We start from the raw sequence: 16,171 nt of genomic DNA on the forward strand, positions 1-16,171 counted from the left end.
TACGAACAAAGCTAGTGGAGGTGATGGAATTCCAGTTGAGCTATTTCAAATCCTGAAAGATGATGCTGTGAAAGTGCTGCACTCAATATGCCAGCAAATTTGGAAAACTCAGCAGTGGCCACAGGACCGGAAAAGGTCAGTTTTCATTCCAATCCCAAAGAAAGGCAATGCCAAAGAATGCTCAAACTACCGCACAATTGCACTCATCTCACACGGACCTGTGGTGTTGGAGAAGACTCTTGAGAGTCCCTTGGACTTCAAGGAGATCAACCAGTCCATTCTGAAGGAGATCAGCCCTGGTATTTCTTTGGAAGGAATGATGCTGAAGCTGAAACTCCAGTACTTTAGCCACCTCATGTGAAGAGTTGACTCATTGGAAAAGACTCTGATGCTGGGAGGGATTGGGGGCAGGAGGAGAAGGGGACGACAGAGGATGAGATGGCTGGATGGCATCACTGACTCGATGGATGTGAGTCTGAGTGAACTCCGGGAGTTGGTGATGGACAGGGAGGCCTGGCGTGCTGCGATTCATGGGGTCACAAAGAGTCAGACACGACTGAGTGACTGAACTGAACTGAACTTTTATTATTGTAAGAAAAAATGAAATCCACAAACCAAACCAGAAACTGATAGCTTATGGTGTTTGCTGTCGAATTTGTGGTCTCCAAAGGAGATTTAACTCTAGGACCAAAGATGCAGTCTCAGTCACTCAGAGCTTTGTGCAGCCAAGATATTTATTTAACGTAAAAGGACAGAGAAAGCTTCTGACATAGGTATCAAAAGGGGGTAGAAAGAGCACCCACCTCACTAGTTTAAGCAGGGCATTATATACTTTTCAACTGGTTGCTGAGACTAGATAAAAAGAATGCCTCAAGACTGAGAAAGTTTTATGCAGACCCTCTCCACAGCATACATCTTGAGATAGCATTGGCCCAAGACTAGTCTGGAAGAATGGGTTTCAAGCACTCTGTCCCTGAGGGAGATGTGTTATGGCTGTGTAGGCAGTGAGGAAACAGGCTCCCAGGCAACATTTGTTACAGTTATAATGACTAACATAGAGTCTGAGAAAAGCATACCCAGCAGTAAGATATATTATGCTTAAAAGGCCAGTTTTCAAATGCAATAGACTGATGCAAAATTAACACAGAGCTTTTAAAATAAGCACGTCCTTGGAAAGATATATTATAGCTTACAGAGCCTACGAGACTAAGGCAAAAGAATATGAAAAAGAAAGAAAGTTCACTTCCTCCTTAAAGAGACCTTGGACTCCCTATCAACCTGCCTGTTAACTCTCTCAAAACTGTCTAGTGAAACAAGACTCCCCTCAATGTATAATGTCACTGCTGACAAGACACTCCCTTCAGGTCATTGACGTTGCTTCTTGTTTCTTGAGAACATGACTCCAGCAGATAGGGCTATCAGGCCCACTCCCGAGATGGCAGCTGCTGTGACAGCATCTCTGACCTGCAAGAGACAGGAGAGTGAGTCAGACTCTGTGTCAGTAAGCTGAGTACCCCCTGTACATTCAACAAGGATGTGCAGCTCAGGGAGCTTCATGTGCCTCATAGCCTCCTTGACAAACTCAGGAGTCAACAAATACTGGCAGGGAAATGCAGAGAGGAGGGCAGCATGAGGAAGGCATTTGTAAATGGGGCAGCTGGCCAATGACATACACAGACCTGAAGAGGGAAATTCCCTTCAGCCCAGGGGTTTTTAAAGCAGACAGATCCCCAGAGGGTGACTGTGGAAAGGACAGGGAGATGAGGCCAGATGGTTGAAATCCTGGCTGATCAACAGGGAGCTCTTGAGATATAAAGTTGAAGAGGAATTGCTATTGAATCCTCCTCAATGAACTCTGACCTGGGTCCTAGCAGAGCCCTCCCTTGTCTTCATCTTTGCTGTATCCCCAGCGCCCAGACGTGCCAGGCGCCAAGTGCCCTCTGCACGTTCTTCAATAAATGACTCAACTATGAAAAAGAGTGGTGATGTTATACTTTAAATTATTAAGATATCTTACTTATATTGCTTGTAGTAGGAAAAAACCCAGCAAAAGTAAGAGTAAGTTTCAGGGTAAAAAAAGAACATGTATCAAATTTCACTCCTTCCTGAACTCCAAATAAAAATAAAGTAAGACATTAGTTTTAGGCACAATTCCACTAGGACTCAGAGAACACTAAAGGCTAAGGCAGCTGTGGAAAAAGCTGAATATTAATCCTAAACACATTAAGTCCCCTACATACTAACCTGGTCAGTTCTGAGAGCACGTTCTTAAGTCCGATTTGTTCGTAAGTTCAACAAAGTTAGCTTAGGTACCCAAGTAACACAATCAACTATACAGTACTGTACTGTAAAAGATTTATAATACTTTTCACACAAAAAATACATAAAAAACAAAAAATAAAGAACACATTTTTTTTTACTTCAACTTAAATTCTTTATTATCACACTCAAAGATACTTATTGAAAGTGAAAGCTTTAGCTGCTCAGTTGTGTCTGTTTCTTTGTGACCTCATGGACTGCAGCCTGCCAGGCTCCTCTGTCCATGGAATTCTCCAGGCAAGAATACTGGAGTACGTTGCCACTCCCTTCTCAAGGGAGACTTCCTAACCCAGGAATTGAACCCCAGTCTCCTGCATTGAATGCAGATTCTTTACCATCTGAGCCATCCTTTAAATAGGGTTCTCATACTTTTTAAAAAAAAATATTTATTCATTTATTTTTGGCTGCACTGGGTCTTCATTGCTGTGTTCAGACTTTTTTGAGTTGCAGGAAGTGGGGATTCCTCTCTGTTGTGGAGCATAGGCTCTAAGCCTGGGCTCAGTAGTTTTGGGCTCAGCAGTTGTGGCACAGGAGATCCTCCTGGACCAGAGATCAAACCTGTGTCCCCTGCATTGGCAGGTGAATTCTTTACCACTGGAGCCACCAGGGATGTCCTTCTGATATTTATTTATTTTATTTTTTAACTTTACAATATGGCAAAACCTCTGATATATTTTTAACCTTACAGTATAGTACGTTGAAAAGTACAGTAGTGAAGGACAACAGCTGGCATCCAGGGGCTGGTGTCACGTTAACAACAAGAAGAGTTACTGACTGGAGGAGGGAGAGGAGGTGGAGATGGTGGAACTGTCAGGAATAGGAGATGAAGGGCAAGCTTCAATGTCACTCATTCCTGACTTTGCTGGAACACAAGTTCGCATCTTTGAAAGTTCAAAACTTGAATGTTTATATGTCAGGGGCTAACTGTATACAACGGAATCCCTGAAGAAGATCACATATTGACATCACCAGGTACTTCTGGAAGTGGGTGAAAGAGAGAGAGAGCTGCAGCCCCTCCCTAACCACAATGAAAATCAGAAGATTTGGGGGTCTGAAAACAGAAGCACATGTGAGGGTGTGAGTATCATACCTCCAAAAAGGGACTGAGAGGCCGTAAGTATGGGATGTGGAGACTCGTGCCCTTCCCATCCCCTCTGCTCCCAGTACTTTACCCTCTACATAAGAGTCAAGAAAACTCTTCTGGGGAATCGGACTGGCCCAAGTGAAAACAATGAAAGGTACCAATATGAGGGTTCCCAGTCTACTCTGAAGTGATCCTCAAAGTCAACAAGCCACTGTCCCTTCTGAGCTCACTCCGCAAGTCCCCTACTCTTAATCATGAGCACACAATCCAGATGTACCAGACATCTAGCAGGACCACTGAAATAGAAGACAGAGAGCAAAACAAAAAGGAAAAGGCAATCTGGAGAAAGAAAAGATAACATCTTTTTAAAAAACGGTCTTCAGACAATAGAATGTATACAGTAAAGAAGAGGGACTTCCCGGTGGCTCAGTGGTAAAGAATCCACCTGGCAACTCAGGATCCCTAGGTTGGGAAATATGAACAGTATGAAAAGGCAAAATGATAGGATACTGAAAGGCAGACTCCCTAGGTCGGTAGGTGCCCAATATGCTACTGGAGATAAGTGGAGAAATAACTCCAGAAAGAATGAAGGGATGGAGCCAAAGCAAAAATAATAGAAGCAGGGTCTGATGCTGTAAAGAGCAATATTGCATAGGAACTTGGAATGTCAGATCCATGAATCAAGGTAAATTGGAAGTGGTCAAACAGGAGATGGCAAGAGTGAACATCGACATTCTAGGAGTCAGTGAACTCAAATGGACTGGAATGGGTGAGTTTAACTCAGACGACCATTATATCTACTACTGTGGGCAGGAATCCCTTAGGAGAAATGGAGTAGCCATCATGGTCAAAAAAAGAGTCTGAAATGCAGTACTTGGATGCAATCTCAAAAATGACAGAATGATCTCTGTTCGTTTCCAAGGCAAACCATTCAATATCACGGTAATCCAAGCCTATGCCCCAACCAGAAACGTTGAAGAAGCTGAAGTTGAACGGTTCTATGAAGAGCTACAAGACCTTTTAGAACTAACACCCAAAAAAGATGTCCTTTTCATTATAGGCGACTGGAATGCAAAAGTAGGAAGTCAAGAAACAGCTGGAGTAACAGGCAAATTTGGCCTCGGAGTACAGAATGAAGCAGGGCAAAGGTTAATAGAGTTTTGCCAGAGAACGCATGGGTCATAGCAAACACCCTCTTCCAACAACACAAGAGAAGACTCTATACATGGACATCACCAGAGGGTCAACACCGAAATAAGATTGATTATATTCTTTGCATCCAAAGATGGAGAAGCTCTATACAGTCAGCAAAAGAAGACTGGGAACTGACTGTGGCTCAGACCATGAACTCCTTATTGCCAAATTCAGAATCAAATTGCAGAAAGTGGGGAAAACCACTAGACCATTCAGGTATGACCTAAATCAAATCCCTTATGATTATACCGTGGAAGTGGGAAATAGATTTAAGCGACTAGATCTGATTGATAGAGTGCCTGATGAACTATGGACTGAGGTTTGTGACATTGTACAGGAGACAGGGATCAAGACCATCCCCATGGAAAAGAAATGCAAAAAAGCAAAATGGCTGTCCGAGGAAGCCTTACAAATAGCTGTGAAAAGAAGGGAAGTGAAAAGCAAAGGAGAAAAGGAAAGATATAAGCATCTGAATGCAGAGTTCCAAAGAATAGCAAGGAGGGATAAGAAAGCCTTCCTCAGCAATCAATGCAAAGAAATAGAGGAAAACAACAGAATGGGAAAGACTAGAGATCTCTTCAAGAAAATCAGAGATACCAAGGGAACATTTCATGCAAAGATGGGCTCGATAAAGGACAGAAATGGTATGAACCTAACAGAAGCAGAAGATATTAAGAAGAGATGGCAAGAATACACAGAAGAACTGTACAAAAAAGATCTTCAAGACCAAGATAATCACGATGGTGTGATCACTGACCTAGAGCCAGACATCCTGGAATGTGAAGTCAAGTGGGCCTTAGAAAGCATCACTACGAACAAAGCTAGTGGAGGTGATGGAATTCCAGTTGAGCTATTTCAAATCCTGAAAGATGATGCTGTGAAAGTGCTGCACTCAATATGCCAGCAAATTTGGAAAACTCAGCAGTGGCCACAGGACTGGAAAAGGTCAGTTTTCATTCCAATCCCAAAGAAAGGCAATGTCAAAGAATGCTCAAACTACTGCACAATTGCACTCATCTCACACGCTAGTAAAGTAATGCTCAAAATTCTCCAAGCCAGGCTTCAGCAATATGTGAACTGTGAACTTCCCAGATGTTCAAGCTGGTTTTAGAAAAGACAGAGGAACCAGAGATCAAATTGCCAACATCTGCTGGAGCATCGAAAAAGCAAGAGAGTTCCAGAAAAACATCTATTTCTGCTTTATTGACTATGCCAAAGCCTTTGACTGTGTGGATCACAATAAACTGTGGAAAATCCTGAAAGAGATGGGAATACCAGACCACCTGACCTGCCTCTTGAGAAACCTATATGCAGGTCAGGAAGCAACAGTTAGAACTGGACATGAAACAACAGACTGGTTCCAAATAGGAAAAGGCGTACGTCAAGGCTGTATACTGTCACCCTGCTTATTTAACTCATATGCAGAGTACATCAAGAGAAATGCTGGACTGGAGGAAGCACAAGCTGGAATCAAGATTGCTGGGAGAAATATCAATAATCTCAGATATGCAGATGAGACTACCCTTATGGCAGAAAGTGAAGAGAACTAAAAAGCCTCTTGATGAAAGTGAAAGAGGAGAGTGAAAAAGGTGGCTTAAAGCACAACATTCAGAAAACTAAGATCATGGCATCTGGTCCCATCACTTCATGAGAAATAGATGGAAACAGTGGAAATCGTGTCAGACTTTATTTTTTTGGGCTCCAAAATCACTGCAGATGGTGATCGCAGCCATGAAATTAAAAGACGCTTACTCCTTGGAAGGAAAGTTATGACCAACCTAGATACATATTAAAAAGCAGAGATATTACTTTGCCAGTAAAGGTCTGTCTAGTCAAGGCTATAGTTTTTTCCAGTCATCATGTATGGATGTGAGATATGGACTGTGAAGAAAGCTGAGTGCTAAAGAATTGATGCTTTTGAACTGTGGTGTTGGAGAAGACTCTTGAGAGTGCCTTGGACTGCAAGGAGATCCAACCAGTCCATCCTAAAGGAGATCAGTCCTAGGTGTTCATTGGAAGGACTGATGCTAAAGCTGAAACTCCAATACTTTGGCCATCTGATGCGAAGAGTTGATTCATTGGAAAAAAAACCCTGATGCTGGGAGTGAATGGGGCAGGAGGAGAAGGGGACAACAGAGGATGAGATGTCTGGATGGCATCACCGACTCAATGGACATGAGTCTGAGTGAACTCCAGGAGCTGGTGATGGACAGGGAGGCCTGGCGTGCTGTGATTCATGGGGTCGCAAAGAGTCGGACATGACTAAGCAACTGAACTGAACCAAAGGTTGGGAAGATCCCCTGGAGGAGGCACTCCAGGATTCTTGCCTGGGAAATCCCACAGACAGAGGCACCTGGTGGGCTATGGCCCATGGGGCTGCAAAAGAATCAAATATGACTTAGTGACTAAACAACATCAACAATAAATAAGAACACAGTGCTATTAAAAATAATGGAATATTTAGAGAATAAAAGTAATTCTCAGAAAATAAAAATATGATGGAAATTACAAACCCAATAGACATTTTAGAGATAAAGTTGGGAAATCTCTCAGAAGGAACAGCAGAAAAGATGAAGCTATAAAAAACAGCTTCCAAAGGTAAAAATGAAGGAATAATCCAGTCAGTATAAACTTTGAATAATAAACTTTCCAAAAAGAAGGACTAGAGGAAACTCAGAGGTGGGGAAGCAAGAGTGAACTAACTCTTGAAAATTTACTAGGACCAAAGGATATATGTTTTCAGATTGAAGTGGTGCTTTGAGGATAAAAGCAGACCTATGCCAAGGCACATTAGTGTGAGATTTTAGAACACTGGGTAAAGACAAGACATTACATCTTCTAGAGCAGGAGGGAAAAACAGGAAACTGAGAAAAGATAAGGAATCAGAATTACTTTAGGTTTCATCATAGCAATGCTGGAAGCAAGAAGACAATGGAAGAATGCCTTCAAAATCTTAAAGTAAAACAATTTCTAACCTAGAATTACATACCTATGTGCTTAGTTGCTCAGTTGTGTCCGACTCTGTGTGACCCTATGGACTATAGCCCACCAGGCTCCTCAGTCCCTGAAGAATCTCTAAGCAAGAATACTAGAGTGGGTTGCCATGCCCTCCTCCTCCACGGGATCTTCCAACCAGGGATTGAACCCAGGTTTCCCACGTTGCAGGCAGATTCTTTCCTGTCTGAGCCACCAGGGAAGCCCAAGAATACTGTAGTAGGTAGTGTATCCCTTTGCCAGGGGATCTTCCTGACCCAGGAATCAAACCAGGGTCTCCTGCATTTCAGGAGGATTCTTTACTAGTTGAGCAACCAGGGAAGCCCTGGAATTCTATACCTATACAGACTATTAAATCAAGTGGGAGGCTAAATTGAAAAATAATTCAGACATACAGGATCTCAAACAAATTCTCCTTCCATGCATCCTTTTTTAGAAGCTGCTGAAGGAGTTTCCACCACAAGAACTGTGTAAACCAAGACAGGGCTTCCCAGGTGACTCATTGGTAAAGCATCCACCTGCCAAAGCAGGAGACATGGGTTTGGTCCCTGCATTGGGAAGATCCTCTGGAGAAGGAAATGGAACCCCCTCCAGTAGTCTTGCCTGGGAAATCCCATGGGCAGAGGAGCCTGGAGGGCTAAAGTCCTTGGTGTCCGAAAACAGTCAGACACAATTTAGCTATTCAACAATAACAACAAACCAAGAAAGAGGTCATGAGATATGGAAGATGGAGCTCTGGTGCAGGAGAAAAGAGAGGGGAATCTTTCTACAATAACAGCAAGAGGAGCTCCCGGGACAATAACTGTACCCAGTGTAAAGAGTAACTGGTAGGCAGAAAAATATCCCCCAAAGATGTCTAGGTCTTAATTCCATAATATGTCCTCATCCCTAATACTCGTAAATACATTATGCTACATGGAGAGAGAGAATTAAGATTGCACATAGAATTAAGGTTGCTAATCAATATACCTTAGAGTAGGAAGATTATTCTGGATTTCCCAGTAAGCCCAATGTGATCACAAAGTTTCTGATGGAAGCGGGAAGGAGTAGAGTCAGTATCATAGTGATGCAATTGAGAGAGACTCAACCAGCCATTTCTAACTTTGAAGATGAAAGGGAGCCACAAGCCAAGGAATGCAGGCAGCCTCTTGAAGCTGGAAAAGACTAGAAAACAGGTCGTCTGTGAGAGCCTCTAGAAAGTAGCACAGCCTTGCTGATACCTTGATTTTAGTCCCGTGAGACCGGTTTCAGATTTCTGACCTCCAGAACTATAAGACAATACATTTGTGTTCTGTTAAGCCACTGACCATTTGTTACAGCAGCCACAGGAACTCATACAGCAACCAATTCAAGTTCGAGCCTGGCATGTAGAGCTAACTGTTGTCACCATTATCCTATATATCTTAAGGCAACTTCTGGGGCATGCGTCCTACCTGAGTAAGAGAAACAGCAGAGACATTAAAAACTAAGAGACAATGGAGCCAGGGACACACTGAGGACCTACCTGGTCGCTGCAGGAGACCCCGTAGCGCAGCTTATTGACGAAATGCTCGCAGTTGTTGCTGGTCAGACTGTAGCAGAACTCCTGGCCCACCAACTCCTCCGCCCACTGGACGATTTTGCTTGGAGGGAATGGGTTGTACTTGTCATCGTGCTTGTTGTTGACCCTGTACGGATCTCTCCCAACCACGTCACACAGCCGTTCCTTCTTTACTATGGCCCTGTCAGCCACTGCAGACATGATACTTGCCCCACCAGCTCCCGCGATTTCGCCTGTGGATTCAGGATGAGGAACACGATTGGTCTTGGGCTGGCAGGAGCCTAGCATCCATCACATCCACACTGGGATGAGCAGATGTGTCAGGGTCAGAGCGGTGTGGCCTTGGATAAAACCCTGTGGTCTGGTCCCTGGTTTTCTTATCTGAAATAAGGAGGAGTAAAATCCTGTGATTTGTTGTGATTTTTTTTTTAACACAGAGAAGCTGGCCTTGTACACCCTGTGACACTTCAGGGGCCCTCTTGATTGTGCAGTATGGGCCTGAGCACACCCACCTCCCTAGGGGAAGAGAGTGTGAATTGTTTGTGACCCTGCAAAGGCTCCACTTTTCTGACACACACAAAGCTGATTACTGCAGAAAAGTTGAATGGATTTGCAGAAGGGGATTCCATCCTTCTGGGAATAAAGGGACCAAAACCCCACAGCTGCTCCCAGAGGAGTGACACCAGGGAAGTCAAGGAGGGGTACATTTGCACAGCCCTGATCAATGCTGAGGGGTGGAAGGTGCAACAGATTTCCAGAAATAAAGCTGCCTTGAAGAAAGGGATTTGGGGTCAATACAGGGGCCAGGATGGTATGGAGCGAAAGCTGGTGCCTGCACAGAGATCCCTGTTGAGGTTACCAGCTTATATCATGTAGGGAGGGTATGATGACTGAAAACTGGGCTTGCATTAAAGAGGTGGACCCCATGGAACTTCACAGAGGAGACTCATGTCCCCAGAGAGCCTCTGTGGCCCTGCCATGATCGGGAACCCCCGGTCTCTCCCAGGAGGGGAAGCATCCCAGTACACGGGGTGGGACCCATCTTGCACTGTGATGCCACGTGACAGCAACAAGCAATGGCCAGAGGGTCTGATCAGAGTGCAGGTCCTGTTCTGCTCAGCTTTCCAGAGAGGACTGAACCCCTCTGCCCTGAGAACAATTCTGAGGTTTAGAAAATCAAGGAATTCAGATTTCCTCCTAGTAGGGCAGGAGGTGCTTAATGGATTCAGAGAGGTAAATAGAAGATGATGCTGTGTTTGAGCCCCGAGTCTATTGAAAGGGTCAATGTGGGAACTGGGTCAGGGGAGCTCTGGAGACCCATCCACCTTCAGCCCCTTGGCGGGCAGATAGGATCCTGGGACTGGGGAGAGGCAAGCAAGGTGCCTGGGGCACAGATTTCAGGAGGTTCCAGCTCCAGAGGTGCAAGTTTAGAGTCAACATCCAAAAGTGAGGGCTTCCTTACACTCCACACGCTGGGTGCCACCCTGGTGAGAGTGTGCACAGGCTCAGAGGCAGAAGCAATGGGTGCTTATTCTGGTTCCATTTCTGCATGGTCTAGACACGTCACTTAACTTAGCTGAGCCAGTGCTGGGAATCCACAAATACAAGCTAAGATGGATTCATGAACACACATCCACTTACAAATTTAAGGCTCCTTTTAAAAGAGTTATTTTCCTTTTTAAAGTTAGTCATGAGAGACTATTTTCTTGGGCTCGAAAGTTACTGTGTATGGTGACTGCAGCCATGAAATAAAGGACGGTTGCTCTTTGGAAGAAAAGCTATGACAAACCTAGACAGCATTTTAAAAAACAGAGACATTACTTCACTGACAAAGGTCCATGTAGTCATGTATGGTTGTGAGAGCTGGATAATAAAAAAGGCTGAGTGCCAAAGAACTGATGCTTTTGCACTTGGTGTTGGAGAAGACTCTTGAGAGTTCCTTGGACTGCAAGGAGATGAAACCAGTCAATCCTAACGGAAATCAATCCTGAATATTCACTGGAAGGACTGATGTTAAAGCTGAAGCTCCAAATTTTGGCCACCTGGCTCAAAGATCTGACTCATTGGAAAAGACCCTGATGCTGGGGAAGACTGAAGGCAGGAGAAGGGGATGACAGAGGATGAGATAGATGGATGGTATCAGTGACTCAATGGAAATGAGTTTGAGCAAACTCTGGGACATGGTAAAGCACAGAGAAGCCTGGTATGCTACAGTCCAGGGGGTCACAATGAGTCGGACAAGACTGAGCAAGTGAACAACAACATTAAAGAAAATACCAATTAAACAATTGGAGAAAGGGCACATGAATACGGCAAATAATCAATGAATGAAATTTGGGGAACCTCAGACTTCATAGCAGAGCATCAGGTTTAAAGGCAGGAGATAGAGTCAGAGCCAGGGTTTGACTCCAACAACTGCGACTTTCTGCTATATGACTGTGGTCAAGTTGCTTAACTTCTCTGAGTCCCCAGTTCCTTGTAGAACAGGTCCAATAAGTCCCACCTGTGCCTACAGCTGTGGATGAGGAGCTGCAAGGATTTAAGAAACAGATTAGGTAAGGTGCCTCCACCAGTGCCTGGCATAGGGTTGGTGCCCAGCAAGTGTTGGGTCTCATTAGTACTGGGCTGATCTCTAAGTTTCCTTCCCGCTCTGACTTCCACCATTTTCTCAGTAGTATGAGATCAGTCCCCCTGCCTCACCTATTTCACAAGATTCCTGTGAAGCTCCAATGAGAAGATGAAGATAGAAGCATCTTTTCCCTTTAAGGAGCATTGCTCACCCAGTGACGGGCATCACACTGTCCACCCAGATCCCTGTCATGCCCTTCCTGTCTCCTGTCCAGCATTTACACCCACTCAGCACAGTCAGTCAATACTGAGGCCCTACTATGTGCCAGGCCTTGTCCACAGTGCTGAAGCCTTCCATGAACTTGACAGCGTACCTGCCCTCAACTAGTATACACTCTAGTGAAAGGACACTGACAGTGAACAAATAGAACAAAGAAAATCCTTTTAGGTTTTGAAAAGGCTGTGGGGAAGATTAAGTGAAGTCACACAGGAGAGGATGACCAGGGGAGGCTGCCCTGGCTCAGGCTGGGGAGGGCCATGGCCAGGAATGGCCATGTGAGTTGATACTTGAATGATGAAAGGGAGGCAGCTGTGGTGAGAGCCAGGAAAGAGCATCACAAGCAGAAGGGAGAGCAAAAGCAAGGGCCTCAGGAAGGAAGGCTTCCAGGAGGTCAGTGAAGTCTGGAGACCCAAGAGGAGAGAAGAAGAAGAGGAAGATCAGATAGGCAGCCTGGGCCAGACCATGCCAGGCTCAGAGGCCGCAGCACAGATTTGAAACTTTTTCTATATGTGATGGAAATGCCAGTTGAAATTTTAGGGAGAGGAGTGACATAATCAGATTTATATTTTACAATGATCATGCTGGCTGCCCAGTAAAGGAAGGACTGACAATCGTGCACAAGAGGCAGAGAGACCAAGCAGAACTGCAGTGGCATCAGGTGAGAGAGCATGGTATCTTACTCCAGGCACATCAGTGGAGATGCTGAGAAGTGATCAGATTGCAGGTCTGCTTTAGAGATAAAGCCAATAGGATTTCCTGATGGATTAGATACAGAGTGAAAAGGATCAAGGATGATGTGTAGACTTTTGGTCTAAGCAACTGAATGGTGTTGTCATCTGGAGCCTTCCATCTGAGGAGTGTTAAGTTCAACATGCCAGTTAGACACCTAAGTGAAGATGCCAAGTAGTCAAGAGGTTATACAAGTCTCAAGGTGAGCAGCATCAAGTCTAAGTTAAGGTTGTGGTCTTAGGGAGACATCAACAAATAGAAGGTATTAGAATCCAGGGCACAGATGAGGGAGGAGTAAAAATGAGAGATAAGGGAGAGGAGGAGGAACCCACCCAACACCCCTCCCACATGAGGCCACAAGGAAGGGCCTAGAGGGAAAGGAAGAAAGGCAGTGCCAGGGAGCATAGAGAGAGGTCACTCATACTAAATGCTGTAGAGAAGCAAGAAGGCGTGGAACCAGGATATTGATGAAGCCTTAATAAGAGCTGTTCCAGGAGGGGAGTAAATACCCACTGGTGGAACAGAAGAGAGGATGGGAAGTGAGGAGCCAGCAATGGCCATGGCAGACAAGAGATCTACCCCATGGGAAGTTAGTTAGAGGAATGTGTGGTAAGGGGGTCTTTGTTTACCAGTGGGAGATACTCCAGTGGTTTCAAAGGCAAGAGGAAGAACACAGAAGACAGGGGGGAATTTGAGGGCTAAATGCCTATGAAAGTAAGAGGAGGAGTCCACGGCCCTAGTCCACCCCAGGGGCTGGCTTCATAAATAAGGGCAAAGGCAGATTCTGTGGATGTCGAGATTGGTGGTTTGGTTGATCATGATGGGGATGGTGATTCTACCCTAGTTACTTTGATTTCTCTGTAAATGCAGCATGAGGTCTCTGATTTTGCTACCAGCCTGGGTCAGCAGAAGACACACCCAAGAATGTCCACAGCAGCCCCAGGCAGAGCAACCTACAACTGGAACCATCCAATGCCAATCAGCAGAAGAGTGGTTAACAAATTGAGGGATTCCCATTGTCCGAGGATACACAGCAATGGAGAAGTAAGAACAGCATGGGTGACGTCATGGGGCCAGTGAAAGAGCTGACACAAGAGTTGCCCTGAAGTTCTAGAACAGGCAAAAAACCCAGGAGGATCTAGGGGAGTGGCTGCCCCTCAGGAGGGAGAGAGGGTCCTGAAGAGGCATGAGGGGCTTTTAAGGGCCGTGGAAATGTTCTAGGCCTTGATCTGTTCATCGTCACATGGATGGATACATTTTAAAAAATTCATTGACTATACACTTGACTATATTGTGCATTTTACTGCATTTAGGTTTGTCCACAGTTAAATAATTTAGGAAAAGGGAGTGGGGGAATGCTCACAACAATACCCCAAGTTAAGAATTCTCAACCTCAGTTTACAGATGAGGAAACTGAGGGTGGAGAATGAAACTGGATCCACAGTCACGTCTGCTGCCCAAACACCTGTGCTCTTTCCAAGTGATTTATTTAATTAAGATTAAAGTTAAAAGTTGAATGTATTTTATACAAGGTCATAACATATAAAATGCATTACAGTAGAACTGCCCCCTTGAAATCCCACCACAATCTCTCTGCACACCCCTTGGGTTCCAAGGAGCAGAGTTTGAAAACCATGGCCCTACCCCAAGATGTCTTCTTGTAGCACTCAGCAACCAACTGCCAGTTGGGGAGCAAGAGGAATGTTGGGGTCCCCGGTTACCCACAGCTCCTCCATCCCCTCTGCTTCCAGCCTCAGCATGGTGGAGGCCCTGTGTGCCCTTACTTGAGGGTGCCAGGTGGACCACATATCCACCGCCAACGTAGACAGCCCAGTGTCTGTAGAAAGGGCGGAAGACTTCAATCAGGTCTCCGGGCTGGGGTTCGGGCTGCAAAACCAAGAAGAAGGCTGTTAGAGGTGATGGGAGAGCTGGGAACCAAGGGTGGGGCTCAGCCCAGAGGGAGCAGCTCAGTGGCCTTCATCTCACAGCTCTCCAGGACGTCCTCCCGAGCTTGCCCTGCCATGCTGGTGCCCGGCCCACTTCACATGTCTGCCAGGGACTATGGGCCTGCCCACTTGTCATTACTACTTGCAAAGTGCACACCTCGCTGGGACTTCTACCTTATTGTTACTCTTTCTAGTATATTATTTACTGAACGCTTACTCTGAGCCAAAGACTCTGCTGACCAGTTTTACAAGAATAGTTCAATAAATTCACACAACCCGCCTATGAGGTGGGCACTGTTGTGATCCCCGTGTGATGAAAGAGGAAATCAAGGCTCAGAGATGGAGAGGAGATTTTGTAAAACCACCCAGCCCCTGAGTGATGTGAGCAGGACTCAGCTCTAGGTCACCTGATTGCAAGGCCATCGTCTTAACCACCACAGTGACCGTCAGGCAAGCACACGGGTTATCTGACTAGAGCTGCCCACCTGGGGGCCCTGCAGAGGCTGCCAAATCTAGGGGCAATGGTATTCCACAGACACTCCCCTACCTGACCCAGAGCCTGGCAGACAGGTGAAGTCAGCCTCTGGCAGTAATGTCCCCCTGGCTGCTCCTCCTGAGGGTGAGAGTGCGTGCATGCGTGTGTGACAAGCAAAGGAAAACTCTCTCTGCTCTGTGCTCACTCCTCTACTTCTGACACCGGATGTGTGGGTTTCCCACACTAAGCAGTTCAATCCTCGGTGCACACTGACTGGGTGTCCCACTGTTTAACTCAGTTCTGACACTCACGGCTCAGAGTCAGCGCAGACCCCACAGGCTTAGTCCCAGGAGACTGAGCTTCAGATGCCAGGTGCAAGTTGAAGTTGTTACCTGTGCCCTGAACAACTGGCTGTAAATTGATGGTTCCCACAGTCCCCTTCCTTGGGTTCAGTGGTTTTGTGGAACAGCTCATAGAACTCAGGAAAACAGTTTACTTGCTAGATGACCCATTTACTAGAAAATATGCAACTCAGGAATGCAGAGGGCAAGCTGTGGGGGCGGGGGGGGGGGGTATTCAGAGCATCCTTGCCCACTCCAAGGAACTCTGCTCTCCAGCACCTCCATGCTCTCATCAACACCCCAGCTTAGCAGTTTTATGGAGGCTTTATTATGTAGGCTCGGTTGATGAGATCATTGGCCATTAGTGATTAATGCTACTTCCAGCTCTTTGATCACTTGGTCAGTTGAAAGGGGCTTCTTCTGAATGATGAAACGGATTCCTCTCTCCCCTGCTGCTGCTGCTAAGTCACGTCAGTCATGTTTGACTCTGTGGGACCCCATAGACGGCAGCCTACCAGGCTCCGCCATCCCAGGGATTCTCCAGGCAAGAACACTGGAGTGGGTTGCCATTTCCTTCTCCAATGCATGAAAGTGAAAAGTGAAAGTGAAGTTGCTCAGTCATGTCCGACTCAGCGACCCCATGGACTGAAGCCTACCAGGCTCCTCCATCCATGGGATTTTCCAGGCAAGAGTATTGGAGT

General features: G+C 45.7%; 1 protein-coding gene across 1 annotated transcript; it reads right to left on the reverse strand.

Moving 5' to 3' along the window:
* Positions 1–1,099: 1,099 nt before the first annotated feature.
* LOC129654133 (phospholipase A and acyltransferase 3-like) lies at positions 1,100–14,731 on the reverse strand. Its single transcript, XM_055583707.1, has 4 exons — positions 14,695–14,731; positions 14,493–14,615; positions 9,096–9,364; positions 1,100–1,464 (listed from the first exon to the last, which is right to left on the reverse strand). Exons 1-4 carry the CDS (start codon positions 14,729–14,731, stop codon positions 1,366–1,368), a joined length of 528 nt encoding a protein of 175 aa, XP_055439682.1. The 3' UTR covers positions 1,100–1,365.
* Between the last annotated feature and the right edge of the window lie 1,440 nt (positions 14,732–16,171).

Source organism: Bubalus kerabau, chromosome 5 (genome assembly GCF_029407905.1).
Source record: "Bubalus kerabau isolate K-KA32 ecotype Philippines breed swamp buffalo chromosome 5, PCC_UOA_SB_1v2, whole genome shotgun sequence".
In the NCBI taxonomy this organism is placed as follows: domain Eukaryota; kingdom Metazoa; phylum Chordata; class Mammalia; order Artiodactyla; family Bovidae; genus Bubalus; species Bubalus kerabau.

What these genes read in the sequence shown, in the direction of transcription:
- LOC129654133 (XM_055583707.1), bottom strand. Translation starts at nt 14,731, where the DNA reads ATGGCAGGGCAAGCTCGGGAGGACGTCCTGGAGAGCT. An exon ending in GGAGGACGTCCTGGAGAGCT is followed by an intron (nt 14,616 to 14,694) that starts GTGAGATGAAGG and finishes CACCTCTAACAG; the next exon opens with CCTTCTTCTTGGTTTTGCAG. An exon ending in GGGTCTCCTGCAGCGACCAG is followed by an intron (nt 1,465 to 9,095) that starts GTAGGTCCTCAG and finishes TGTCTCTTGCAG; the next exon opens with GTCAGAGATGCTGTCACAGC.